The following is a 27,905-nucleotide window of genomic DNA, read 5'->3' as shown; positions in this document are numbered from 1 at the left end:
TTGTCATCTGTATGAGGCTACAGCGCTGCACCACACCTGTCATCCACAAAAGCCACAGTCTTAAGTTGAAGCCTCAAAATCCAAACATCCAAACATGTCAGTTATAAATTGCTCACCCCCACATAGAGTTATAAAGGAGGTACCCATCCATACTAACTAAAACTATTTTCCTTGTCAGACTATGAACGTGTTTCTTTCTGAACTCAAGTACCGCTGGTGCCTCTAGTGGATGTTAGAAGAACTGGAGAGTTTGGCACTAAGTGTTGGCTTCATTTTTAGCACAAGAGGTTTGTGCTTGATGCAAACATACACAATACTACGCTGGAGCCCTGGAGGTTTCCACTTTGGTTACACAAGCATGTGGATCCCGCCTGTGCCAAGTCCTTCCATTGTGAATGTGACAACTCAGTCATAGCCTGGTGAGGTAGCCCAATTGCCCCATCCACGATTTAGCAGGCATCTTAACTAAGAGTTTAAATGCTTTCCTCTGAAAATATGAACTTAAGTTTCAATAAATGTCTTCAGTGAGTGCTATGACCTTTACAGAAACTCCATCCTTAACATTTACTTAAACTCCACATACCAAAATCCAGGCAAAATCTCTGAAAACCGCAGCAGCAGCTACTGCAAAAAGTAAAATAACCTCATATAATTGCTTAAGATTAAACTTTAATGATCACAACCAAGAAATTGGGCCACCAGTTACAAACAGGCACAGAGGAGCCCGCAAGACAGAAAAACATATACACAGCTGACAAGCAGTCATTTACACATGCTTCACACCCACACAAACACACACACAGACTCACACCTCCAGATCAATATTCATGACAGTCCTCAGCTAAAGTGTGCAGCCAGTGTGAGCACATATTAACATGCATGAACCCAAACACCCCTTAACTCCGTCTCACTCCGCAGTCACGCTGCTGGGACGCATCAGGAGGCGCGTTCGCACTCGCTGCTGATGGAATCCACCTCTGGCTATGAAAACATGTCATCCCGCGAAGCTGTGAAAGCCCCGACTTTATCTAAACACCTAATCTGACATTTCATCCCCACCATCACCGCTTCCCCTCAGTCGGTGTAGTTTAGAGGTTACTGCCACCTCAGTGCTTGGCAGGGTGTGAAAACAGCATTCTGTTACTGATGTGAAAGACTTGAATCAGGTGCAAGTATCTGTAACTCTTATGTTGTACCTTCATAGGTTTTATGAAGCAATACCTCAGCTCTGACTTTTACACAACACAGCGCTGCAGACCAAATACAATAAATAAACCATAAAGAGACGAATTGCAATCAAGTAATAAGAGAACAGTAAAGGGGGTAATTACACCGCCATCATTTGGTTTTAGTGCCCTTACCAGAACTCACTTATAGCGATTTAATAAATGTTTATATTTAAAACATTTACACACTTGACAAAATGACCAGCTTTTTAATAAATTGCCATTTTATTGACCACTTGACTACAGGACCTTTATCAGTCTGGATCACAGTCACAGAAACAGTGTAAGAACTGTGAGGTCAGAGGACTATTGGCTTAGTTCTTTAGGAAATGGTTGACTATGATATTTTAAGTTGATATTAAATCAATTAATTAACAAATAACACAAAATGTATTAATTAATTTCATTAATAAATAAGACTTGCGTACCTTTCATAAAGACTAAATACTTCCTCCACACCGTGCATGAATTGGGTTCCTGGATCCAAGATGTTTTCTTGAGAACATCAAGATAACATCTCCTGTTTTTCATGATTTCCATGTGGCCCGAAGATATTGAAATATTTCCACTTTTACTCCATCTCACAATGGATATTACAAAAATGACTTTGCCCACCAGTTCATAGGAGGACATCTCAAAGCACTTTCTATTGTAAGAGAGAGAGAACTCCAACAATCCGGTGATCTCCTATGAGCAGCACTTGTTGACAGTGAGGAAGAAAAACACGCAGGACCTTAACATTGAACAAAGGTCACAGAATGACCACAGAATGACCGTGTGAATTTAAATGGCACTTTTTGCCCACTAAGAACCATCACTGAATTGAAGCTGGATTTCTAAAAGACTTCTAAAGGTGTCTTTAGGTCTACCCATTCCCACTTCTCAATTGAAGATGCTTCATAAGAATTTATTTTAAAATATTGTTCTTTGCTTTTTAGAGGTCTCAGCAAAATTTACATCTAGGGAAGCTGGGACCACGAAGCCTTAGATTTGTTTCTTGGAGCCAGCTTTGGGCATGGAGGTTTAGGACACAGTAACATTAGACTTACAGGGAAATACAGCTGATGAAGGTGCATGAGAGTGCATGTATTATATTGCTGCAATGGTTTTTAGAGTATTTGCTTTGCATGTACAGAATATACTGTTGGACTGCTAGTTTTCTCTGTGTGATTTTATTTTTGTTATTGCTAATGCCCTGCCTTCTTTTTATTGTCTTTTATTGTTCTATCTGCAAAGGATTCATCTTTTAGTTGGTTTAAAGTATTGAATTGTATATATTAATAAATTCAATGTTCTGAAATGCTACTCTGGTCTCTCCGTACTAACTCTTTTTAGGTGCTCTCTAACTGATTTAAAAGATTCTCACTCGCTTCTTCACACCTTCAGCTTGATGTTTGTTGGGTCCATAAGCAGGTTTCCAGCTACCTAGTGAAGTAACAAGTTGCAGATATAAATTTGTCAAGGGAAGGTTTCTTAAAATACCAAAAGCAGAAGGTTGCTGCATTGTAGAGACACTGTGTTGTGACACGATGTGTTAGATAAATACATTTGTGGTTGATGGGGTGGTGACAGGATGCAATTCTGTTCCTCTGCATCTCACTTAAAGAGCACTGGGATTGCTCCTGGACAAGTTCTAGATAATAACTGTTTTTATACAATCTGTGAGTTTGGGGAAGGGTGGGGGGGTGTCGGGAGAGCGAGAGAGAGAGCGATTGCATGTTTGCATATTCTCATTAGCTACAGTTGATTAGGATTAGTGTTGGGATCACCAGTGATCACTGTAATCACTGATTACAACTTTGACCTGAGAGAGTTATTGTTCATCCCTTTCTATACACCTTTTGACTATGTGAAGACAGCCAACTGGAAAATCTTTCACAAAAAATATGTGATGGCAAAATATACCGGAGCCTTAATTTGAAGTGTAACATCTGCTAGTTTCTTCAAATTTTTTCGTTCAGCATGTTGCCAAAACTAACCCTAACTGTAGGGTTAGGCTGGCTCTCCAGTATGCAACTGAATTTTTCTTCCTTCATTCTTGATATACTCTGACTGTAGGTATAGCTGGCCTAAATAAGCCTTTTCCTCTGTGGCTGAATGTGTGTGCGGTTCCTCTGGGATACGTCGAGGCTCTCACACAGACTGATTTTACACGTTGGAACAGATGGCTATTGGCGGACTTGTGCATGACAACTAGTCACTCTCTGCTGTCTCTTGTTCCACTCGTGCCTCAGTAATCATGGGTGCTTGCAGTAGCTTATGAGCTAATCATCAGAGCAAAACAGTGGACAGTGATCTAATTCAGGCTGTTGTTGGGCAACAAAAGGCTGCAGGAAACAAAGACGGAGGAACACAGTGACTGGGAGCTGCATTCATGGATTGTGCACATCTTGGCTGAAGATAATAGCAACATCTGTTCACTTCCTCCCTATCACGGCATACTGCATTCATGTCCCATCACTGAGTACCAAAGAACGGCTGCTTCAAGTAGTTAAAGGATAAAATCAAACATTGCTGCACACTTTGCTGTTATTCAGCGGAAAACAGCAGAGATCAGAGCCAAGTACAGACAGGATTCTTCACCATTGTGAAGATCGACACAAGCGACTGAGTAAATTCCTCCAGAGAGTTTCTCATCGATTATTCACATTCCTCCTTTGTTCGTTGTTGGACAGACCCTTTAAAAAGGCAGAGAGGAGAAGCAGCAGACGTTGGTGAAACACCGACAAAATTAATAAGCCCTCAGAGGCCGCTGTATAAGCTATGCACTTGCCCCCTAAGCACAAGGAGACATTCATCTCATCCCCTCCTTCTGTCTGATCTCTTAATGACAATGAAACAGGCCGGCAAGAATTCAAGCAATTTTCTAAATTGATTTTTCTCCTCGGACGATTTACTTTGCCGTTAGAGCGTCATTCATAACTTTGCAGGGGATTTAACATGAGTCTCTGTTACTGAGGAGACACACAGCTCACGCTGCTCCAAACGCTCCAATATAAATTTACTATTTTCGCACATGTAGCTCAGCATGAGCTAAATTTTCTGGATAATGCTCTGAGATCATATCAACAAAAATCTGCCCCTAACTGCGCATTTTCAGGATATCAGATACTGCCATCTTACCAAAGGTCACAAAGGGAACGGCTTAGAAAAGACACGCAGAGACATTATTGTGGTTTCCGACCACTTTCTCCTCTCTCCAGTACTCAGTTTGGTTCTCCTGTGTCTCATCAAAATACAAGAATTATCAGGGACCAAACAAACGTGTGGCTCTAAACATTCAGGGTGAGAAATCAATGAAGAGTTACAGGACAGAGGCATAGTTTTGGTATTCTGCGCAGAGCTTTGAGACATCCACCCCGGCAACTACAAGCTTGTTCTCATAATGACCACGTCGGGCACAAAATTAGACTTTTCTATGCTCAGTTCAACACAATTTCTAGTAAACTGTGTGCTGCAGACTTTAGTAAATTATATTTGTGCAGTTCATTTAAATCTTTTCCTCACAAAATTGTGTGCTCTGAAAGGGAAACTCCTACAAAAACATATATAATAAGAAAAATATCTGTGTCCACACCTTTCAGTCGCAAAGCTGACACTGTAAATCCCCACAGGAGCATTTTAGAGGCAAAAGGTTTCGTGTTGGTGCAGACTGTTAGTAAATCTGACTCTAAGAATCTTTTTTTCATGAGTATTGTAAGGCAAGAAAGCCACTGTTTATGCTCTATGTCATGGGTAGCTGCAGTGTTCATAATTCATATCATGATGCTGGGTTTTTGTTAAGTCACCTCCAGTTTTATTTTGTAATTCTTCTTTGTAACATCACTAGTGTCACTTGCTTCACCTGTTTCCTGTCAGCTATTTATATCATTAATATAACTTTGTTTGTTGTCTTGTTTTTGTGTCCTCTTGTTGTCTATTGTTCTTGGAAGAGAAATATGTATCATCCGAAGGGGGGGGGTGATACCTCAGTGCCTATGGAATTGACAGCACCACATCTGGGAAGCCACCATCAACAGTGAAAGGTATATATACAGGTTTTAGAGCAAGATACTCAATTATCCAGCATCATTCTGCATCTATCTAGCAGGGGTCTGGATGCTGAACTGGTCCGACTGCGGTTCAAACCTTTGACTGACTGAAAACATTTGGAGAATTAAGTTTTTTTTTTAAAATAACAACAAACAAAGAAGACTGAGCAACTACAATCCAGTATCAGACAAGAGACAAGGGGCAACGTTCCTTTCCCAAAAGTCCTACAGCCAGTCTCCTCAGTTCCCAGATGTTTATTCAAACTGTTTGGAAGTGTGTACACTTTTGGTTATTCTGGTTCTTTATAATGGTAAGAAAATCCACAGTGTGCAGTCACATTGTGCAGCTGATAACTAAGTTCTTGAACCCTTGGAGCCTTCTCAGTGCTAACCCTGATAAAAAAAAAAGTACCCAGCATATGGTTTCTCAAAGATCTGCTTGGAGCATACTTCATGTGTTTAAGCACGCATTAGTTTCACAATCACTAACAACTATGATGCATCGGCAGAACTTGCACTCCCCCACACTGCATACTCCAGACATATGGTCCAGTACGTGTTTGTGCATGTGCAGATATGTGTCTGTGCTGGTGTGGGCCGGCACCAAGAGGGTGTTGTCCACTATGCAATCAGTGACTGACTGAGAAAAGCTGCCCAAACATGAAGACAAATGGGGTGCAATAGGAAGGAGGCTGGCAGGCTGCACCGATGGCCGGGGCGCTCGATAAAATGAAAGATGAGGAGACGGCGTTCAATAAAGCCACTGCGCCTTGCCAGGCTACGATCTGCCCGCAGGGACTGCCAGAGATGAACAGAGGGAGAAAGAGAGAGAGAGCTGGGAGGTAGAGAGGTGTGAGGTAGCAGGGGAAAGAAGGAGAGTGATTGCGAGGAGAAAACGGCTAGAGACACAGGAATTACAGCTCAGGCAGAGAGATGGTGGTGATACCGACAACTATGACAGATTAAGTTCTTCCGGTTTCATTTTACATCTGTATGTGATACCTGGAGGAAGGGGTTTTGTTGTGGTTGTCAGTAGCTCAAACAGAACGATGATGCTAACACAAGGCTAGGCTCACTCTCTGTTCCCTGAGCTGTCAAACTCTGCAGTTTTGTTTTGCCCACGTAAATCTGTTATTAAATTTCGGTGGTAAGCATAAAGTTGTTTTCTTCTTCATGGTGCTTGTCGGACTCCAGGGACAGGAAATAAAAATGAAGGTGAAATAGAAGCTTCCAGGGGATTGAATGGAACTCTCCGTCGGCTGAAGGGCTCTCCTTATAAATGCTCTGTTTTGGCTCTGGTTAGCCAGGTGTAATTAGAGTTAAATCCCAAGCTGTCAGTCAGCTTGTCATTTACAGCCACTAAAGGGGCCATCTCCGGTGCCGAGGAGCGCAGGTCTGCCACTCCAATCAGCTTTACGATGCTGGGGCCTGTCAGATAAGCAGGGGCCAGGCAGAGAGAGGATGATCTCTTCTTTGAATGAGCCAATCAATGAAGGATGGAGGATGCCGTGTCACACAGCTATGAAAACACTCAGCATTGTTAAGGGACAGAATTGACAGAGGATTTAATCCAATGTGATGGTTAATCCCTGGAATTACACATGCCAATATGAATTGGCTGTTTTTGTAGGAAGCACTTAAAATTAATTCTAGAGTCAAACTTGAGGGAAGAAATTACTTCACTTCTACAATGACTAAATTCTTTTACTAAATTCACCCTGTATGTCTTATATCTATGTATGTCTTAAGTATGCTGTACAGATAATCAGAGCATCAAACCAACTGTGAAACAAAATTCATTTTGAATATTGATACTGATATTGATACTGATGTGGTCACCCTGACGTCACCCATACGTGATGTGAGCATTTGTGCTGCCAACAATTTGTTGTTTTGAAAGTAAATCTTAGATTAAGAAACTGAGGTACAGTGTATGATTATAAGCTAGCTACTTATCATTCACACTGTAAAGCATGCATCCTGCTTTTTTACTTTATCGGTACCTGTAATGTTCATCATCCAGAAGGATATCTGTTTTTTCTTAAGAATCAAAATGATGTCCCCTTATTTTTCCCCTAATGTTTTCCACTTTATATTCATTGGTGAACAGGATCCTGACCTCTTTGAACTCTGAATGGAGGAGCTTTCAAACACAGTCGCAGACATAAACAGCTGAAATAAGGTTCATCCACTCGGGCTGTCTCTGCTGGGCCTTAGAGATAGAGTGAGCACCTCAGAGTAAATCAAAGTAGAGTTGTTGCTCCGCCGCGTCAAATTATTTAGTTCAAGAATCTGGTCCTCCTAGTCATCTCCCTTTGGAGGTTTTAAACTCACACCCAGCTAGAAGGAGACCCTACAGTACACCCAAACATCATTTGAGAGATTACAGGTCTCATGTTGACTAAGACGGTGTTAGAATCCCCCAGGAGGAACTGGAAAGGATATTCGGAATACCCACTATGACCCAACTTTTGATTAGCAGGTGGAAATGGATGGCTGGATTTGTCAATATGATGCAAAATGTCCAATTTTGCTCTATTTTGCAAAAGTAAAGAATCATTTAAAACATTCCTGGATAAAGCTTGACTCCAAAAGTAAATCACATCTATGCTAAGCCAAGAATAAAATTTATAAACAAATTCAATCATAATTTTTTAATAATGCATGTTCAGACAGCAGTGACTTGATCATTTGAAATGATCATCACATTTCATTCAGTTAGCGACTGAGACCATAAACTCATCAGGGAAGCAGTTACTGAGCTTAGAGTTCAGGTGAGTAGGAGGCTCATTTTCTAACACACTTCTATACAATCAGACTTCTTTTCACAGCCAGAGGAGTTTCCCCTACTGGTCACTCATTGGCTTCACTTTTTTGATGTGGAACATACTTTCAAGTTTGATTTTTTTTTAAGTTCTTTTATGTTACTTTTATGGAATTTTTGATACATTCCGTTCAAGGCTACACTTAAATTTCACAGCCAGCCAGTGACATTTTGATTCAAATCTTTCACTTATTGATCCCTACAGTCTTAACCAAGAGAGACACAGACCTGCAAAGAAATGTATTCTTTTCACCTGTTTTTGCCTGGTTTAACTCAGCTCTTAAGCCAAAGAAGAGGCTTTGCCCTAAGAGCTCCTCATCTCTGGACAGGTGACATAGCCCTGTCTGCCCACTTCAACAGGGGAAAACACAGCAACCTGATAATCTTCTTCTGCCCTCGTTCTGAACCTTGTCAGATGTTCTGGCACAAGATTCAGTGCTAAAAAGAACAGAGAGCAGATAAAAAATGAGTCATAATATGACAGGCTGAGGGGAAACTAGCCAGCAGCTTCTCCTTTTAATGATGGTTTAGCAGCAGAAACATCTTCGGCGGGTCATCGCCGTGATGGTAGAAGTCCAACTCGTCACCAGCGGCACAAGTTAATTAGGCAAATGTCATATGTTCCTCTCTTCCTGCAGACAACAGCCTGGCCCAACCACTGCAAAATAATACTGTTAACCAACCAAAATGGCTGACCTCATTAATTCTTCTAGACGTCTCCTGTCGTCGGCTCCAGGTTCTCCTTTTACTTTTTTTTTTTTGCCTAATAAGGTTCAGAGGTAAAAGCAGAAAAAACATCCAGAAACTTGTGAGATGGAGCCTCTCGGTGTCACATCTAACGAAGCCCCGCTACTTTTACCCTGTCGTGACTCACCGCCTGCCAATGTGACATTTGCTGTTGTAGGTAGGTATGCACTGTCTGTGGACTATAATTAAACAATGGTAATGTGACTAACGGTGTGTTCACACCGAACGCGATGGACGCGAATAGAGCGTCAGGTTTAGTAGCGATGACCCACGATTGCGGCTCCCACGAAAATTCGGAAGCAGATTTGCGTCGCCAAAACGCCTGAAAAGCGCATCAGTCTAGCGCGTTTGGAGCGTTTGACTTGCGAAAAGACCACACGTGTGAGTTTTTGTGTTGCATTTTGTGCATACGCGCGTTTCGCGTCTACCACTCGAGTTGGAAAAATCTAAACTCCAGTGTCAAATCACGCCACGACAACCAATCAGGAGCCTGGTGACGTGGCTGTGACCTAGGTCAAAGGGGCAGATCCAGCCAAAGCCCTTCATACTTCAATGGAGGGAAGGCTAATCAATGCCGTAGCAAACAACCCGGAGCTGTAAGACACCAGCTGCTTTCTGTACCGAGACAGGAATAAAAAGGACCGAGCTTGGAGGAAGATATGTAAAGAGATCGGGCAACCTGGTAAGTTCATTCATTTCTCTTTTGAAAGTTTTCACTGACCCGGGGAAGCCGCACAAAAGCTAGCAAGCCACCGCTATTTTCCCACTCCCACTCCCATCTCCTGCTATAGACATTACATCAGTTTTCTTCAGGTCATCTAACAGCATTTCAAACTTGTCTGACGCCAGAACTTCAACTCTACAAATATTTGAACTGTCCTACAGGGGTACGTTTTTAATAGCAGATGTCACACTTACTTTAATTTATTCATCACTTTTCACCGCATCCACCACGGCCAGCATGCAGTATTTCACCGTTTCAGAATCTGAGAAAGGCCTTTTCTTCTTCGCCAAGAAGCAAACACGAAGGGAAGATGCTGCAGCTCTCTCTTGGGCTGTACAGGACCCTCACCATGGTAGTACAACTCCGGTTGTAAGATTATTAAACTCAGTAAAATGAATAAGTATTTGTCAGTCCAGGCAGGGTTAAACCGACAGTTTTCATTGTCAATTTTGCGCTTTTGGAGTGAGAAAGACATGCTGTTGTCGCATCATATATTACGATGATTGTTTAATATGTTTACATCACGGTGCATTGTGGGTTAAATATTGCTAGGCTACTAGGAGTGTTGCATTCACAGTCTACACTACGCTGTAGGAATTTTTAATTTTGTAATTTTTTTTAAATTAATTAATGAATTATTTTTTTGCGTTTTCTCTGTGTTTCTGCCAGGACCACAGGCAGGGCCACTCGCAGGTTGCTTCTGGGCCGCATTTGGCCCGCGGGCCGCCATTTGAATAGGCTTGGTGTATATCAATGTGTGTGTCTCCTATATGATATATGGGGTTCCTTTGGGCGTGCTTCCCATCCAGAGCTCCACAGCACAGAGGGAAGTTCCAGCGCTCCTGGAATCCCTCTGTGATGGACCGCCAGTCTTCAGTTGAAGGCACAGCCATGAAATCGTCCAGTAGACAGTCCCAGATGGCCGTCGCTACCTGGGGGATGATCTGACTAGTGATGGGTCGTTCGCGAACGAAATGGCTCTTTGAGCCGATTCTTTGAAGTGAATGACGCGAGCCGTGAGGTTTTTTTTTCCTTTCTCTCACCCTCTCTCTCGCCCTTTTTCCGCTAAACTCCGCATGCGCGGCCTGTACTTTGCGCTGGGCAGAGGGGGGAGGGGTGTTAGTTACACTCACAGTAGCACAGGAACAGAGCCAGAGAGAAAAAGAGCGCGGGACAACAACGTCACATTAGAAAGGTATAGTAGATTCAGAAATCATGCAGGCCCATATGACAGAGAATGTGCATCTTCTTTTTGTTTTAATATTTTAATTTATATTTAATTGTGTTGTGGTTTGCAGTGTTTTGTGTTGTTTCACGTTAAATTTGTTTAAAAGGAAAAAGCTGAAAATTTAAATAGTTAAAAGTTTAAAATGCAAATAGTTGTTTTTTGTATTATATGATTTATTTATTACATTTTATGTGGAGTGAATAAATAAAGTATATTTATGGTGGCCCTTAGAGACAAAGCACGTACAAATTCCAAAACACGTAAAAACTCAGAAGCACGTACAAAAGACAACAGAAGTGCTCCAGGATGCTAGGGCGCAGTGTTGAGCTTTTGTTACCTAGTGGCTACACAAGCCAGTAAGTATCAACAACCGGATTTGGTGTGTGGTAGTAACAGGTAAATGAACTTTTTTTTTTTAATTATTTGAATAAATATGAGTGCTTGTCTATAAATACACAAACAATACACACATGCTTTCAATTGTGTAATTTAAGTGATCTGGGTAGCTCTGTTTTGGAAGTTCAGTTAACGCTAGAAATGTGTTTTGGAGTTTGTATATGCTTTAGAGTTTGTACGTGCTTTGTCTCTCGGGGCCATATATGAACATATATTAATAAAACCACTTTTTTTACATTAGTAATTCCTTTTCTGCATAATTTTATATTATTGTTAATGATAAATTAATTAAAGCAACAAAACAACCTGAAGAGCCGGTTTGGAGCCGAGCCGAAAGAGCCGTATCTCTAAAAAGAGCCGGAAATCCCATCACTAGATCTGACACACCAACTCGAAAACTGAACGCGATGGTCCTGAAGGAGTCCCCGGTGGCAAGGAACCTGGACAAAATTGTTTAAAATGAGTATTATGTGTACTGCAGTTACAAAATACATTATTGAAATTCCAAAATTACAAATTACAAAACATAAATCTTACATAAAACATTTTGTAATTATAAGGATAATTACATGATATATATTAGATATAATCTAAAACAGTCTGCGGTGATTATATACAAATATTCAACTGTCCCAGAATTAAACCAGGTCTAAATAAAAAGGAGTGAGTATCACTACAAAGGTTAACTCAGTGGTCCTAATGCTACAGTTTGATATCAGCAAACACCGAGCGCATACATTGATATGACACCACAGCCATGCTATCATTGCAAACACTGATAACAGCATAAATCGAATTAAATCGGGACTTGATGAGACCTTCTGAGTATCACTAGAAATATTATAAACAGTCGTCTCCGTACCACAGTTAGCATAGCACATCCATGTTAGCAGTGTATAAATGGATGGTTTAGCATATATTAGCACAGGTATCAATAAAGGACTACCGTATTAAATACTTTTACTAACCTCAGGCAGATGGACAGGCGCTCTGCAGGTGGGATTGAGCGCCTGTAATTGGTGTCTAGGCGGGCGATTCTGGGACCGACGTGGGAAAGCAGGTCCTCAAACTGGCCGAGTGAAAGACGGTGATATCGCTGGAATCGGCTGTCATCCAGGCGCAGCTCCTGGAGCAAATGGTGAAACTCACCAAACTGCTCACGCCTCTGGAGGACCTGATGGACCCAGGTACGGCGAGGACGTCTTTTACGCCGCTGCTCTGCTCTCCACAGTACATAGAGAAGGGAGACTCTCTCTTCAAGCGCTAGCTCGACAGCTGCCATCTTGCAAAGATACCGTCTGGCAAAACTTCCTCCCACATTTCCGGTTCACGCGCATCAAAATGGATTTTTCTTGGACACGCGTTGAGGCGCGAATGTGCACACATCAAATTAGGGGCGTTTGGGGCGTTTTTGTTCGCGTCCATCACGTTCTAGTTCTGGCTCTTTTTAGAGCCGGCTCTTTTTAGTGAGACGAACGGCTCCGAACCGGCTCTTCAGGTTGTTTTGTTGCTTTAATTAATTTATTATTAACAATAATATAAAATTATGCACAAAAGGAATTACTATCGTAAAAAAAGTGGTTTTATTTATATATGTTAATATATAAATATATGCGGTGGCCCCTAGAGACAAAACACGTACAAACGCCAAAACACATTTCTAACATGAACTGAACTTCCAAAGCAGAGCTACTAGATCACTTAAATTACACAATTGAAAGCATGTGTGTATTGTTTGTGTATTTATACACAGGCACTCATATATATTCAAATAATTTTAAAAAAGTTCATTTACCTGTTATTACCACACACCAAATCCGGTCGTTGGTACTTGCTGGCTTGTGTAGCCACTAGGTAACAGCTTAACACTGCGCCCTAGCATCCTGGAGCACTTTTGATGTCTTTTGTACGTGTTTTGAGTTTTTATGTGCTTCTGAGTTTTCACGTGCTTCGGAGTTTGTACATGTTTTGGAGTTTTTACGTGTTTTGGAGTTTGTACGTGTTTTTACGTGTTTTGGAGTTTTTACATGCTTTGTCTCTAGGGGCCACCGTAAATATATTTTATTTATTCACTCCACATAAAATGTAATAAATAAATCATATAATACAAAAATCAACTATTCACATTTCAACTTTTAACTATTTAAATTTTCAGCTTTTTCCTTTTACAAATTTAAAGTGAAACAACACAAAACACTGCAAACCACAACACAATTAAATATAAATTATAATATGAAAACAAAAAGAACATGCATATTCTCTGTCATACGGACCTGCATGAATAAACTTTCTGAAGCCTTTATCATCTGCAACTGAATTTAGTTGTGGATGATTACTATACCTTTCTAATGTGACGTTGTTGCCCCGGGCTCTCTTTCTCTCTCTCTCCCTCTGGCTCTTAACACCCACTCACATCCTGGGCCATCTGACCTCAGGAAATCACATGATAGGGTGGGGCCAGGTTTCACAATGAGCTCACCCGAAACTCTGGCTGATTGTGACCCACACCTGTTTTCACAATTTGGCACATGTGATTAGGTAGAGGATCATCAGAGGGTCCTTTGTCCCTCTTTGGGGGGATACTCCCACTGGGTTTAAATCTGGGACTCTCCACCATTTGACTCTTAGATCTGAAGAAGCCTCTCGGATGAGAGGTGAAACGTCTTCAAGCAACTTAAAGAAGTCCAGACGCTTTTCTTTCCAAGCTCCTTAATTTTAAGCATTATATTTTTGATCTAACTATTACAGAAACATAAAAACATTTTGAAATCACCAGTACTGTTAATCTAGGGCAGCTGTTGCATAAAGCTTAACAACAGTGGTTCTGTTCTGTTTTTAAAAAGTCACACCTGACTTGACTAATTCAGTGAACGGACATACACGCAAATTCAGTCCAAGCTCAGATTGAGATATAGTTTTTGAGATTGTTTTTGTCAATCTCTGCAGTCCTTAGTGAGGATGTTGAATATTTAGGTTAATGAAAGTACAAAGAACAAATGTGGAATTCACATATATATATAGAAATATTTATAGAAATAAATAAATAAACACAGTTTGTTAAATTATTACGTTATGTCTTAACAGTAGCTTAACCAATATTGCATGAATTACATCATTTTTAAATCCGGTAAATTGCCTCTGCTTCTGCACATCTCCGATAAATTGCAGCAGTAATTTTATGGCCAACCTTTGCAGACAGGTAAGAGAGCGCAGACTGTCATTAGCATCACAGCGCATTCTTTTGTCACACATTAGGTGATCAGTCAAACAGCTCACAGTTCACACCGAGTATAGACGGATATTAAGAAATATCAAACTTTCTTGAACGGACCTTAACAAATAAATTCAATCGTAATTATAGCATCAAATCACATCCGTCGCTTTACATCGTAAGGTAGAGAACCCACCATATTAGAGAAAGAATCCCACCAATCAGACAGCCCACTATGAGCAAACAATCAGCAACAGTGGGAAGGAAAAACTGCTGCAACCTCTGCTAGAACCAGGAAATCTGTCAAGACTGTTTGGGGGTTAGGGCAACAAATGCAAGTCTTCAGAGCAGTGGCAGCGTGACTTTCTTTGTATATACCTGAACCTGATTTACCTTTTAATTTTCTTACTTTTCAAAATACATCGTAGGTAAAATACAATCTTTGAAATAGTAATAACACAGTATCCTCAGCAAAGATGAATTAAACAAGTTTTATTTTAATGGAAGTTTACTTCAAGTCTTCAGATTTTTACTGTTTTTTATTTGATTACTTCAATGTATATGATTACATTAGAGTAATTAAATAAAGACAGTTTTGATGGAGCTCCTGACCCAGCCCAAGCTCTCTATGAAGACGAGGAAAAACTCCCCTGGGGGGGCCAGATTGACGGGAAGAAACCTCGGGAAAGCCCATTCAAAGAGAGATCCCCTTTCCTGGGATGGCTGGGGGGGTTACAGGAATTCCAAAACACTGAAATTTAAAGTGGGCCAATTAAAAAAATTATTTCCTGTCAAACAGAAAAAAAGAAAGGTAATTCATATATCACACATAAATGATAACGTCTGAATTGTGTGTGTTTGTGTGTGTGTGTGATAGGTTTATCTCAGCCAAGTGTGATGCTGTAGGTCCTCCAGCGTCGGCCGCGTCTCCGGGACTTTGGTTAAACACGCGTCCAAGAAATCCCGGCAGTCTGGAAAGATAGGAAAGAGAAAAAACATGAAGATGATAGTTCCAGTGGTCCAAGCCATCAGTCAGTCTTGAAGTGTGACGTTTTCTTACTTTTGGACAGATGTCTTTTGAATTTCAGGCGTTTTTTGAGGAAGCTCGTGGTGTTAAAGTCCCCCGCATGAAGCGCTTCGTACAGAACCACTCCCATTTGCCATACCGTGGTGGGTCCACACCTGTAGCAACTGCGCCCGTACCACTCGGGAGGGGAGTAAATGTCTGTACCTAATAAACAGACACAATTGCAATTTCTTCTAAAACAAAAGGCGAAAATTGTGACATCTGTGAAGAGCAAGAGCAGAATATGTTACCATAGAAGACGCGGTACTGCGACCGCTCCTTAACAAAGCAGCTCAGTCCAAAGTCGATGATACGAACACGCGGTACATCTGAGCCGGTCTCAATTAGAATGTTCTCACTCTTGATGTCCCGGTGAAAGATGCGTTTATCCTCCAGGTGCTTCGCAGCATCAACCAGCTGCTTCAGAATGACCTGAAAATAGAGCAGGGCGATATGACCAAAAATATTTATCACAATATACATTTGAAAAGTTGCGATAACGATATAACTGACGATATAATTGACACTAGACAAAATACTTTACAACTCCACAACTTTATTAGTGCAAAAAACCCCATCAATGTATTTTCACTTAAACAAGCAGCTGTTTTTTTATGTCCATTAAAGTTATATAAAAATGTAAAAGTGCAAATTCCTTGCTGACAGTTTAACCAAAAGGCATTTCCAGTGGAAATTGGCCGACATATCCTCAGCATAACCATGTATAATATCCACAAAACTTAAAAAGAGGTTATACACACACAATACGGTAATATAATGTTGAGGTGCAGTACGTATCACTCCGCGAGGCGCCTGCCTACGATAGCCGTAATGCTCCGACAATCCATCGAGCGGTGCGGCTTTGTAGCTTAGCAAAGTCGCCGTGTACATAAACTTGTTTCGAGGTCAGTAAACACAACCAGAATTCATACATAAGGCACACGGGATTATAAGGGGCACTGTCGAGTTTCAGAAAAATCAAAGGATTGATTTTAAGTGTGCCGTATTTTCCAAACGACACGGTAATAACGACGGCCCGCTAGCATGCGCTACCAAAAATTGTGCTTTGTTGTGTATCTGACGGACGAAAGCTAAACCAGTTCCACACCACTAAAGTTGCAGCATTTTTACAAACCAGTTCTGGTTCATCCGTTTCATTCAACGATCCACTTTCGCTCTTCTCTTTCTGCGTCACCGCCATGTGCGTATGTAAACAAAGGCACTGCGCATGCGCGTTTTACCCATATTCTATCGCGATATTTCATTTTCCTATCGTTGCCCAAAATTACACCGGTATTACCGTGAACGGTATGATATAGCCCAGCCCTACCTGGAAATGATGAAAAAGACAATAATCAATCAATGGGTTAATGTTTCTCTAATACTCTGTGCTTTGATTGAATGATGTACAGTCTAAGACTCTTCTAAGGGAAGTCAACTTGCCTTGGCCTTGTCCTCTGGCAAAAATCCTCCATTTTCTTTGATGTATTTATCCAGGTCCACAGCGGGGACAGGTCTCTCCATCACCAGGATCAGCTCTCTGCCAAAGTCAAACCACTCCAACAGAGACACTGGGGCTGATGTTACCACTGATCCATCTGCTTCAGCTGCAAGCTTCAGCATGATGGCAACTTCCACTGACAGATTCTTCCCGTTATCATCCTGAAATATTTCAACAAAGTGGATGATGAGGCACAGACGTTCCACAGGTGAACGCTGCATGCAATCCACTAATGTAAAAACAATTCAAGTCTTGCACATTTACCTTCACTTTGCAGTACACTTTCCCCTTTGGGATGTGTTTGATGGCCACCTAAAAGACACAGGGCATTGATGAGCATTTCCTCAGTATGACATAATTAAAGGTGTAAAACAGCATACGTCTCAGCTTACGATATTATCCCTTATCTGCGTTACTGCCTGTCTTACTACCACCATCTGAACACTTACTGGTAAATGATCCTTTATGCGGTAGCCAGCAAACACTGCTCCGCATCCTCCTTCTCCAAGCCGGTGCTCCTCCACGTATCTCGCTTGGAAGTCACCTAAACAGACAAACACAAATTGGGTTTTACTACAGCTGTCACACAAATTACTCTCTGCTGTACCCTAAATGTTCATTTTGCTCTTCACCTGAATATAAAAGCCAAGCTGCTTGCTACTTACGTTTCTGTTCAGCCGCTGACTTTTTGGCACCAGTTTTGGTTTTGTCCTGGTCCACGTTCTTCTTCTTAGGTGGGTCCCTGGTGTCTCCCGCAGCTTTCCTTTTGCCAGCCTTTTTGTTTTTACTGCAGCTCTCTGAAATCTCTATGCTGCAGTCTGCAGATGTGGAAGACAGCAAAAGCACGTCAGCTTATTAGATAATAGACACAAATATCTCCCAAACACTAATATCTTAAAACTAGCAACCAGATGTACACTTAATCTACCCCTCACTCAACTAATTAGCCTACCTTTACCAGTGTCCAACCAGGAAGATGCCTGCCCCTTGTCACCGCTCATATTGTCAAGAAGTTTACGCTTTTTTGCTGTATTGGTTGTCCCCGCTTCATCTTGTTGGACCTTTCGCTTGACTCCCCTGACCACATGAGCATCTGAGCTGGTGGAAGGACCAGCCTGCTCAGTGACCCTCCTTCTTTTTATGGGGGTCTTTTTTTCAGGACTGGCCTTTCTTTTAGCCACCCTGCTCTTACAATCTATAAACAACAACAACAACACATTAGTGAAAAAGAGCGCTCGACATCAGGACTAGAAGGATTTTGGTGCCATTGAATTTTAAATTAGTATTGCTTACAATATAATAACAAGTTTATCCTTTTGATAAAAAACACACCAACACGAGTCCATACTAGGTCTACTAAGTCTAGATACTGATGACACTTGTTGCTCTGTTTTCACTGCTCAGTCCAAGAATAAACCTGTCACATTATTTTACCAAAAGACAAAGTGCCCCAGTAACCTTTCTTTGATTAGACATGTTGCACTTAGGTTAGTTTCAATCAAAACTAGGATTTAAATCCTCTGAAAATGAATCATTTTATACACAGAGCCTCAACATTGTTAGAAATGTAGATTCTGTTATTTGGGGGATTTTTTCTTTTTACTTACTTTGATCTCCTGGATCTTTCTTATCTGCCTCAGTCGTAACTTTTCTTGTTTCCTTTTTCATCTTAATTTTTTGAGAACTTTTAAAATAGAAAATGTCACCTTAATGAGTGAATAGTCCTTCAAATGTCTGGATGCTTGACTTTTCTAACTAAGCTGTATAAGTCAGTTCTGTAAGTGAGCTTTAAAAGTAAACTCCGGAGACTATGGCAACACAACATTAGAACCCTGCCTTTTAGTGACATAACTGACTGCCAGTAAAAGTGAAAAGTGTTCCAAGTAGTTTAAAGAAAAACACTCTGGCAGACAAAGCCATAATATTTCATATAATTCAGTAATTTCACATTAAAATTTCTTTCATTATCCTTTCATTATTTGTTTAAAGACTTGATGTGTGGATGCTACTATGAAGACTTCCAGTTGAGCAAACACTAATAAACACTGACTAGTTTATCTGAGATAAAATATAACACTTTTTTATTAAGTCAGTGTTAACTCTATTTTTTTCTGTTAGGATCATTCAATAGTACAAAGCGAGGGTAGGTCCACGCAGCAGGAAGTGATCATCAATTTCTATCACTTTGTCAAAGGCTGAGCGTAGGGTGTCACCAGTGGAAAATCTTCTGTGGGGCGAATCATCGAAATCGGCGTCGGACAACCCTGCATCACCGCTGAGCGCCACGCAGACACTACACACTACTTAATATCGTGATCAGAACCCCACATACTGCCCCAAAAGTTTATTAAATCCCTGCCAACGTGTTCCTAAAATTAGAGGACGCCACAGGTACAAACTGACTGCAGCCTTTATTCCATGTGTTTTGTCTGTGAATGCCCCCATGTACACATGTAACCTCCACCCACTGCAACACCAATAATGTCCCGGGGCAAAGCGGGGTTTGGTGAACCAGGAGCTGTGCGCAGCCCGTGTCCACCAAAGCCTGGTGTATACCCCCTTGACACCTTATTAGAATGCTGTACCTCCATGACTGCCTGGCATGCTCTGCTCCTTCTGCCCTGGCAACCAGATGATCCTCAGCCAGGGTGGCTTGCTGGTCAATGGCAGGGGACCCCTCGGGTGGGCCACTTTGTCCAGCAAACCAATGACTGTAGAAAACATGGATGATCTAACAGTTCTCCAAAAGTACATAAAGTACTTACCTAAAAAGCAGTTAATGTCATGTTGCATTTATTTATTGTTATTACATTGTTTTACAGCAGCTAATTAAAAACCATCATCTTAACTACATGTTTTGTTTTTTTGTTCTTTGTTGTTGTTGTTGTTGTTTTTTTGCAGTTGTCCTGTAGGTGATGGTGTAGCACAGAGACTGAACTAGTGGCAAGAAGGATGTACTTGAAATGTACTGTACTTGAAACTTGCATCTCATCTTTGCAGCGTTCACTTTGAAGAGAATGTCTTTACCAAGGACTCACAGGTTAAGTAACTTTACAATTTTCATATCACAATATATAATTTTAGAGCATGATTACAGCTCTGCCATCTTGATTGAAAATTAAATACATCTGGAATACGAACAGCTGATCGGATCGGCAAAGCGTGTTTCTGGAATATTATGTTTTTGTTACTGCAAGCGCTTTTTATGCAATTTTTGCAAAGCTATATGTGGAAGGAAACCGTGACCTAGGACAAGCTGATGGCATAAGATGTAAGTACAACTCCTCTGGTTTCATATGCAAAAACAATTATTGCGCTAGCTTACGCGGTTCCCGGTTCTACAGGGATTTAAAAATAGTTACGCAAAACAGAGCGTGCCTGCTCCGACCGACTTTAAAGGGTTAAACATGTAACAATCGAATTGCATCTTTCCATTGCCAGCCATCTCATTTTGTACAAACCCAGCCAACTCTTCCAAGTTTGTGTATTTTTTAAACCCTTACAAGAATTGAAATGTGCCCCAAATATCTGTATCCCATCAGAGGCAAGTTTCTTAAAGGAGAGGTAGTAGCTGCTCCACCATAGGACCAGTAGGACCTCCAGCACACAATGAACACTTAATTAACATTAACACATTTATTAAAACACAATTTTAAACAATAACCCTTTTCTTTTAGTGTGTTTCAATTTGTTCCTACCGCTCCATTGGAACGGTGTACTATCCAGTAACAGCATCCAGCTGGCAGAAGCATACACCTGCAGCAAGGAGAATCTACCAGGCAGGATAGCGCAGCGGAGTCATCAGATGAGGATTATCATGAAGTGGTTCATCCAGCAGGAACAGGATACCAAAAGGGGAGGGAAAAAACACAGAAAGCATAGTCATGACTAACTCAGTGTCACTAACTGCTCATCTAGCAGTCTTAACATCATAAAGATACAGGCTGGTCCATATAAAAAATATTAACAGAAAAAATAAATGCTGTTAACCAAATTTTCTTAGGCAAAAACACATAATCTTGATATCTGACCTTGTATCAGCCGCCATATTGGAAAGGTAGCCAAGTTTCCTTAGCTGCTAGCTTGTTAACAGTCTGCTATCCAGCCTGGTAATAACTTCATTCACATATTTTACAACATTTAGCTTTCTTCCTTAACAAAAACATCGCAGTTGTGGATTTGAATCTCGCTGCACCATAATAAGACCCAGAACATTCAATTTGAACATGTGCTGCAAGCTAACTCCCCAGAGGAGTTCATGCAATGGCCAATGCCTGTCGGATTCGGCTCATGACTTCTCTGTCTAACAACACATTAAAACATCAGTTTCAAGTACAAATGTTTCGTAAACATATCTACAGCGACTCATATTAAATGTACCCAAGTTTCCAGCTGGCAGTGGGCACAAGAACAACACTCCTCATCAGAGGGAGGAAAAGGAAATTCTAGAGCTGGGCTGGGTGGCTGCTATGCTCACGGCATTGTGGCACGTTCAATGACTGCCAAATAATCAGAAATCTCATACTTCAGAAAATAACCTTGGTTACAAGAGAATTTTTAAAAATCGCAAAATTAATGACTATCAATTGAAACATATTTACTATACCTCAAAAAAGTATGAGTGTACCAACTTTAATTGCCCATTGCAAATATGGTAAGTCATGAGGGTGCTAACCATGCTCTATGACTCTATGACTGTATGACTGACAGTTTTGCTATGCACCAAAATGTCAGTTATGTTTAATGCTATAAATAAAAATAACTTTACTTATATTTTAAGATAGGTATGTTAAGATGTGGGAATGTTAAAGCATGAATATTAGCTGTTGTAATTAGTATATTTAATGAGTCGGTTTTTTTGCACTGCAGGAGTCACTTGGCTGAGTGACAAAAAGGTTCTTCCCACTGAAAACGCTATGTCCAGATGAACAAAATCCACTTTGGGGGATGTACTTACCTGGATGATTGAGCATGTATCAAGACAATGAGTCCTTTACTTTAGTAAAACTGTGTAATGCAACAAGCACAAAAAATGGGCGGTAAAAAAAAGAAAAAATATCTGAACTATAGCACCGACTTTTAAATAGCAATCAAGCCCAATAAACAGTTTCTTTTGTTAAAAGAGGGGCCTAATGTCCTCCACAGTTATGTGAGATGATAAAGCCATACAGAAAATGATTACTTCAAGATATAGCTGCTAAAAGTCGTTCTACTACCGAATTATGTGTATGTATCCTCTCTTGATTTATTTCCAAAGTTTACTCACTTGATTTGGATTACTGAATGGAACCTAATCATTTTATTAATCTATACACACAGAAATAGCCACACAAAACTAAATTAGTTGGTCAAATTTTATTCAGACACTTGGTGAAATAATCACACAATGTAGTCCTTCTAATGACAGCAACATACTCTTGTTAGGAGGTGGTGGGATTGTCACATGCAGTGAGCTAGCATGATTTACTTAAAGCTGATGTGATTCCCAGATTGGATGAACTATTTGCATTTTCCTCAGCATTATTTTTATTTTTGTTTTCTGATTGCTGATTGGTAGTGGTTGCCAGAATTATGCTTTCGCTTAAAATACAGTGTTAGCCACTAGTGCCTCAATTTCTTGGTTGTTTAAGAAATTCATCCTATCAGAGCCTTCAAAAACAAAAAATAAAAACAAAAAATATATTTTACAAAACATAATTCCAATTAAAATAGTTAGCTGGGTAAAATGCCACATTTTATATGTCATGGTACAGTTAGTGCGATTCTTGATTCTTATGATAAAATGTAATTATATTTTAATCCCACAAATTTCTTTTTTCTTTTTATGAGAGCTCACACACTTAAAGGATATCCCAAAGTCACACATTTTACAACAGCAACCTCATTTTATAAATGCAATACACTACAAAACAAGGGGAATAAAAGCAAAACATTAAGAGCTTTTTATAGAATAAATTGCATGACTGCAGTGAGAAAGCAGTAACATCACGACAATGTCAGTAGGGAGTGGGGAGAGGGTTTTAGGAAGGATTCGAGTGCCAGGTCTTACAACTGCAGCACAGATCATAATAAAATTGCTATTTGCTTGGGTATTACCTTCATGAATGACATCCATATTAATAGGAAGCAAATTCTGCATCTTCAAGTTAGGATTTTAAGGGGGATAAGGGGCGGGGACACCAACTGATGTGCAACTTCTACTAAAGCTTTAGCATAGGAGTAATACTAATGATTCTTGACGCCAGCGAGGCTGACAAAGTGGTGTAACAATTTGTTTTTTTTTAAAGATAGAATTTCCTATTACTGACATCATTTAGAAACTAGGGTTTGACTCCTGTGTGAGACCGTAATTTTCTTTACTTTTCTTTATTTATGTAACTTTTGTTTTCACTGGCAATTTAGTGTTAGTGGACAATCACAAGGATGATTCAAGCACCTGTTTTCACACCATAGGACTGATCGTGGATGCAAGCTGCAGCAGAAATCTGAGCAGTCTGCTGATCGAGGGCTTAAGGAATCACTGAGGTGTGTAAAATTCACATTGCATAGCATCTGCTCTCAATGTGCAGGACAGAGCTCATAAAGTGGATCTTGTGTCTGCCTCCCCAATGAAAAGGGCGCTGCCGTGTAAATGAGTAATGTAATTCAATCTGGACGACACAGCAGCTTTCATGTCTGGAAGCGGACAGCAACCACATCTGCAGGTTCCATCTCCGTGTAGCCTAGCCTAATTTGTTTATCATTACTGGGTTGGCTTTCATCTGTGGGTTCAGAACAAGTGTTTCTGGCAGCCTCAACCTCCACAGTAATGACCTACTCAGTCTTCCTCCAGACGCCGTGGGATCCAGTGACCTCCCTGTCCGGCATATGACTGTCCCCTCTGAAATCACTCTGAGACAACACACACAATGACGTTCTATGGTTTAAAACAAATAGAGACGCCTTTTTGTTCAAGTCAGGGTTTTGTCAGAAAAGTAAGGTAGACTTTAGAAATGCATGACTTGAGATTTGAATAACATCAATGAGATGACAGTCATTTAACTAAGAAATATAGTGTAAACACATCAGAGGATTTTAGCTGTTGAAGTGTCCTCTTCTGCTAAGGCAAATGCTAAAAACCACAGTAAAACATATCTAGAACCCGTTCACCTGCTCATTAATGCAAATATCCAATCTGCCAATCACATGGCAGCAACTCATTGGTTTTGGGCATGTATCAATCAATCAATCAATCTTTTATTTGTATAGCACATTTAAAAAGGACAGTGTCCATCAAAGTGCTTCACACAAGGTAGCAAAGGAGATTACAACAAAGGCAACAAAAACAGTTAAAGGCAATTAACAACAGTTATAGTTACAGTTACATAGCACAACTGCAGACCGGGTGAAAGTCCAAACTAATTTGCTTCAAAAGCTAGATGGAACAGGTGAGTTTTTAAGCGTGATTTAAACGATTGAATGGAATCTGACATGCGGACATCGATAGGAAGATTATTCCAGAGTTTGGGTGCGGCAATTGCAAAAGCTTGGTCCCCTCTAGTCTTTTGTCGGGGCCTTTGTTGCATTCTTTTCATTTGACTCAGCATGTGTCCGGTCCTACACACAGCAAAGGTCACACACTGGACCTTGTTTTTTCTTTCGGTTTAAATATTGATTTTATTTGCGCTGAGGACATTTTTATTTCTGATCACTATGTTATTAAGATAAGATAAGACTTTATTGATCCCACAACGGAGAAATTTTTGCGTCACCTCAGCTCAGGTACAGATATTAGAAGGAAATATAAAAATACAAATAAGTACAATCAATGAAAAAAAAGTAAGATAATACACTATATACAATGGTAGCATACACAGTATGTGATTATGGATATAGTTGGAAATATGGAAGACATAAACTATATAGCTTGGAAGGTCCATTATGCATGAGGTGGTGACCGTGGATGTTCACAGTGTCCAGTGACTTATGACATCGTGATTGAGGAGTTATAGATTCTAACTGCTGTTGGGATGAATGATCTGCGAAAGCACTCCTTCCTGCAGCGAGGGTGTTTCAGTCTCTGACCAAAGGAGCTGCTCAGCCCACTCACATACTCATGCAGTGGGTGATGTGGGTTGTTCATGATGGATGTCAGCTTTACTAACATCCTCCCCTCACCAACCACCTCCACAGACTCCAGGGGACATCCCAGCACGGAGCTAGACCTCCGCACCAGTTTGTCAATCCTGCTCCTGTCCCTATCCGTGCATCCACTCCCCCAGCAGGCCACTGCATAGACAAGGGCAGATGCTACCACAGTGTCATAGAATGTCCTTAACAGAGTCCTGCAGACTCCGAAGGACCTCAGTCTCCTCAGCAGGTGGAGTCGACTCTGGCCCTTCTTATACAGGACGTCTGTATTTGTAGTCCAGTCCAGTTTATTGTTGAGGTGAACACCCAGGTACTTATAAGAGTCCACTATCTCAATGTCTTTCCCTTGGATGTTCACCGGTGTTGTAGGGGGTGACTTCCTCCTGAAGTCTATGATCATCTCCTTTGTCTTGCCGGCGTTGATTTGGAGTACGTTGGTCTCACACCAGCCAACAAAGTCACTGATGACCCCCCTGTATTCCTGATCATTCCCGTCTGATACGCATCCAATGATGGCTGTATCATCTGAGAACTTCTGTATATGGCAATCGTCCGAATTATAACATAAGTCTGAAGTGTAAAGACTGAACAGGAAAGGTGAGAGAACCGTGCCCTGTGGTGCCCCCGTGCTGCAGATTGCCACCTCAGACACACAGTCATGGAGCCTCACATACTGTGGTCTGTTGGTAAGGTAGTCGATGGTCCATGCAGTCAGCTGTTTGCCTACTCCGGCTCCCTCCAGCTTCCCTCTCAGTAGTGCGGGTTGGATGGTGTTGAAAGCACTGGAGAAGTCAAAAAACATGATCCTCTCAGTGCTCCCCGCCTGCTCTAGGTGAGAGAGGGATCGGTGTAACAGGTAGATGACAGCGTCATCCACCCCAATTCCAGAACGGTAGGCAAACTGCAGGGGGTCCAACACTGAGCCCACCAGTGGCTGAAGGTGGTGCAGGGTGAGCCTTTCCATGGTCTTCATCAGATGAGAAGTCAAGGCAACAGGCCTGAAGTGGTTGGGCTCCCTGGGGTGTGCGATTTTTGGCACTGGAACCACACAGGAAGTCTTCCACAGTTCAGGAACCCTCTCCAGGCTCAGGCTCAGGTTGAAGATGTACAGGGCCACCTGACAGAGCTGGTCTGCACAGTCCCTGAGCAGTCTGGAGCAGATTCCATCCGGACCTGCTGCCTTCCTTGCCTTCGTCTTCTTGAGCTGATTTCTCACCTGATCAGCTGTGAAGTAGATGTGAGGCTGGGCTGGAGTGGGGGGTGGGGCTGGTTTTGTTGTGGAGGGGTGAAGCAGGGTTGTGGTGAGAGGAGAGCTCAGGTGACAATGGCATTGCACCCGGAGGGGGGGGCGGCAACTGGAGGGGGGTTAATGGAACCTGGGGGGTGGGAGAGGTGATAAGTGGGCCATTGTCAAATCTGTTAAAAAGCAGATTCAAGTCGTTAGCCCACCCCCGGCCAGCAGACACTGTGGCTCCTCCATTGTCCTGGAAGTGTCCAGAGATTTTTTTCATGTTCCTCCAGACGTCTCTGACGTTTTTCTGTTGGAGTTGGTTTTCCATCTTCCTCCTGAAGCACTCCTTGCCTTCTCGGATCTTGTATTTAAGATCCTTTTGGACTTTCTTAAGTTCCTCCTTGTCTCCCGACCAGAAAGCACTCTTCTTCTTGTTCAGCAGGGCCTTCAGTTCTGGGGTGACCCACGGTTTATTGTTTGAGAAACACTGTATCTTCTTGGTAGGCACAGTGTTCTCAACACAGAAATTGTTTTTAACTTGTCTTTTAATGAGCCTTTGTCCCCCGTTAGACAGATGGTTAGCTCTCGCATCTTAAACTCCTCCACAGCGGAGAAATTTGTGGATGCTTTTAACTTACAGCTATCTCCTCAAAATGGCGTTGATTTCTCAACCAGTCTTTTTAATAATTATTGCCTTTCTATTTTAGATGAAATTTGTCCGGTTAAGACGAGGAGTGTTTCTGCCTCCAAATCTCCTCCTTGGCTAAATGACAGTATTTGTTGTCTAAAACGTGATTGTCGTAAAGCGGAGCGCAGGTGGAGGAAAACTCATCTAAATGTTCACCTCCTCTATCTTAAGGACCTTTTAGCTTCTTTTAATAATGCGATCAGAGATGCGAGGGCTGCCCATTTCTCACACTTGGTTACAAAGAACAGAGGCAATCCTAAGGTGCTATTCAACACCATTAGTGATATTGTTACTCCTGCTGTGCCTGCGGCCCCTATTTTTTCTAACGAGGACTGTGAAATTTTTCTCTCTTTTCTGCTTGCAAAAATTCATAACGTGAGAATGAATTTTACACACTCAGCACCTGTTATCTCGATCTCTACCCCTTCTCGGCCCATTATCTTGGATACTTTCTCTCCTGTTTCACTACCTGAGCTAGTGAAATTAGTGAATTCAGTAAAAGCATCCTCCTGTTCACTTGACATTATACCTGCATCATTATTCAAAAATGTCTTCCAGTCTATTGGCCCATGTGTGCTCACTTTAATCAACTCTTCACTGGCATCTGGTATAGTTCCGGTTTATTTTAAAAACGCTGCTATTCTCCCACTTTTAAAAAAACCTCAGCTAGACCCCTCTCTTTGGAGCAGCTACAGACCTATTTCTAAATTACCGTTAATTGCTAAGCTTCTAGAAAAGGTTGTGGCTAAGCAACTTATGGCAGCTCTAGATAAACATGGCATTTACGATAAGTTTCAGTCTGGTTTTCGTTGATTTCACTGCACAGAGACAGCTCTTCTTAGGGTCTCAAGTGATATCTTGATGAATAATGATGCAGGAAAATGCTCTGTTCTACTCATGTT

At 41.2% G+C, this 27,905-nt stretch overlaps 1 protein-coding gene across 3 annotated transcripts; it reads right to left on the bottom strand.

Moving 5' to 3' along the window:
* Positions 1-14,731: 14,731 nt before the first annotated feature.
* Positions 14,732-21,388, bottom strand: LOC146370381 (serine/threonine-protein kinase pim-1-like). Of its 3 annotated transcripts, none has more exons than XM_084908736.1 (11): positions 21,335-21,383; positions 20,653-20,726; positions 19,540-19,719; positions 17,907-18,149; positions 17,620-17,772; positions 17,404-17,498; positions 17,219-17,266; positions 16,897-17,115; positions 15,705-15,885; positions 15,448-15,618; positions 14,732-15,358 (listed from the first exon to the last, which is right to left on the bottom strand). In XM_084908736.1, the coding sequence occupies exons 1-11, from the start codon at positions 21,376-21,378 to the stop codon at positions 15,267-15,269; spliced, it is 1,500 nt and encodes a 499-aa protein (XP_084764862.1). In that variant the 5' UTR covers positions 21,379-21,383; the 3' UTR covers positions 14,732-15,266. The 3 variants fall into 3 exon arrangements, with proteins under 3 accessions (XP_084764862.1, XP_084764864.1, XP_084764863.1); XM_084908737.1 differs by having other exon boundaries at positions 14,734-15,358; positions 19,540-19,665; positions 21,335-21,388; XM_084908738.1 differs by lacking the exons at positions 19,540-19,719; positions 20,653-20,726; positions 21,335-21,383 and adding an exon at positions 18,562-19,488 and having other exon boundaries at positions 14,733-15,358.
* Between the last annotated feature and the right edge of the window lie 6,517 nt (positions 21,389-27,905).

The sequence above is a fragment of the Perissodus microlepis genome, chromosome 16 (assembly GCF_051167445.1).
Source record: "Perissodus microlepis isolate ML-2025 ecotype Zambia chromosome 16, ASM5116744v1, whole genome shotgun sequence".
Lineage (NCBI taxonomy): Eukaryota > Metazoa > Chordata > Actinopteri > Cichliformes > Cichlidae > Perissodus > Perissodus microlepis.
The sequence above is the reverse complement of the archived record's forward strand: the minus strand, read 5'-3'. Positions and strand labels throughout refer to the sequence as shown.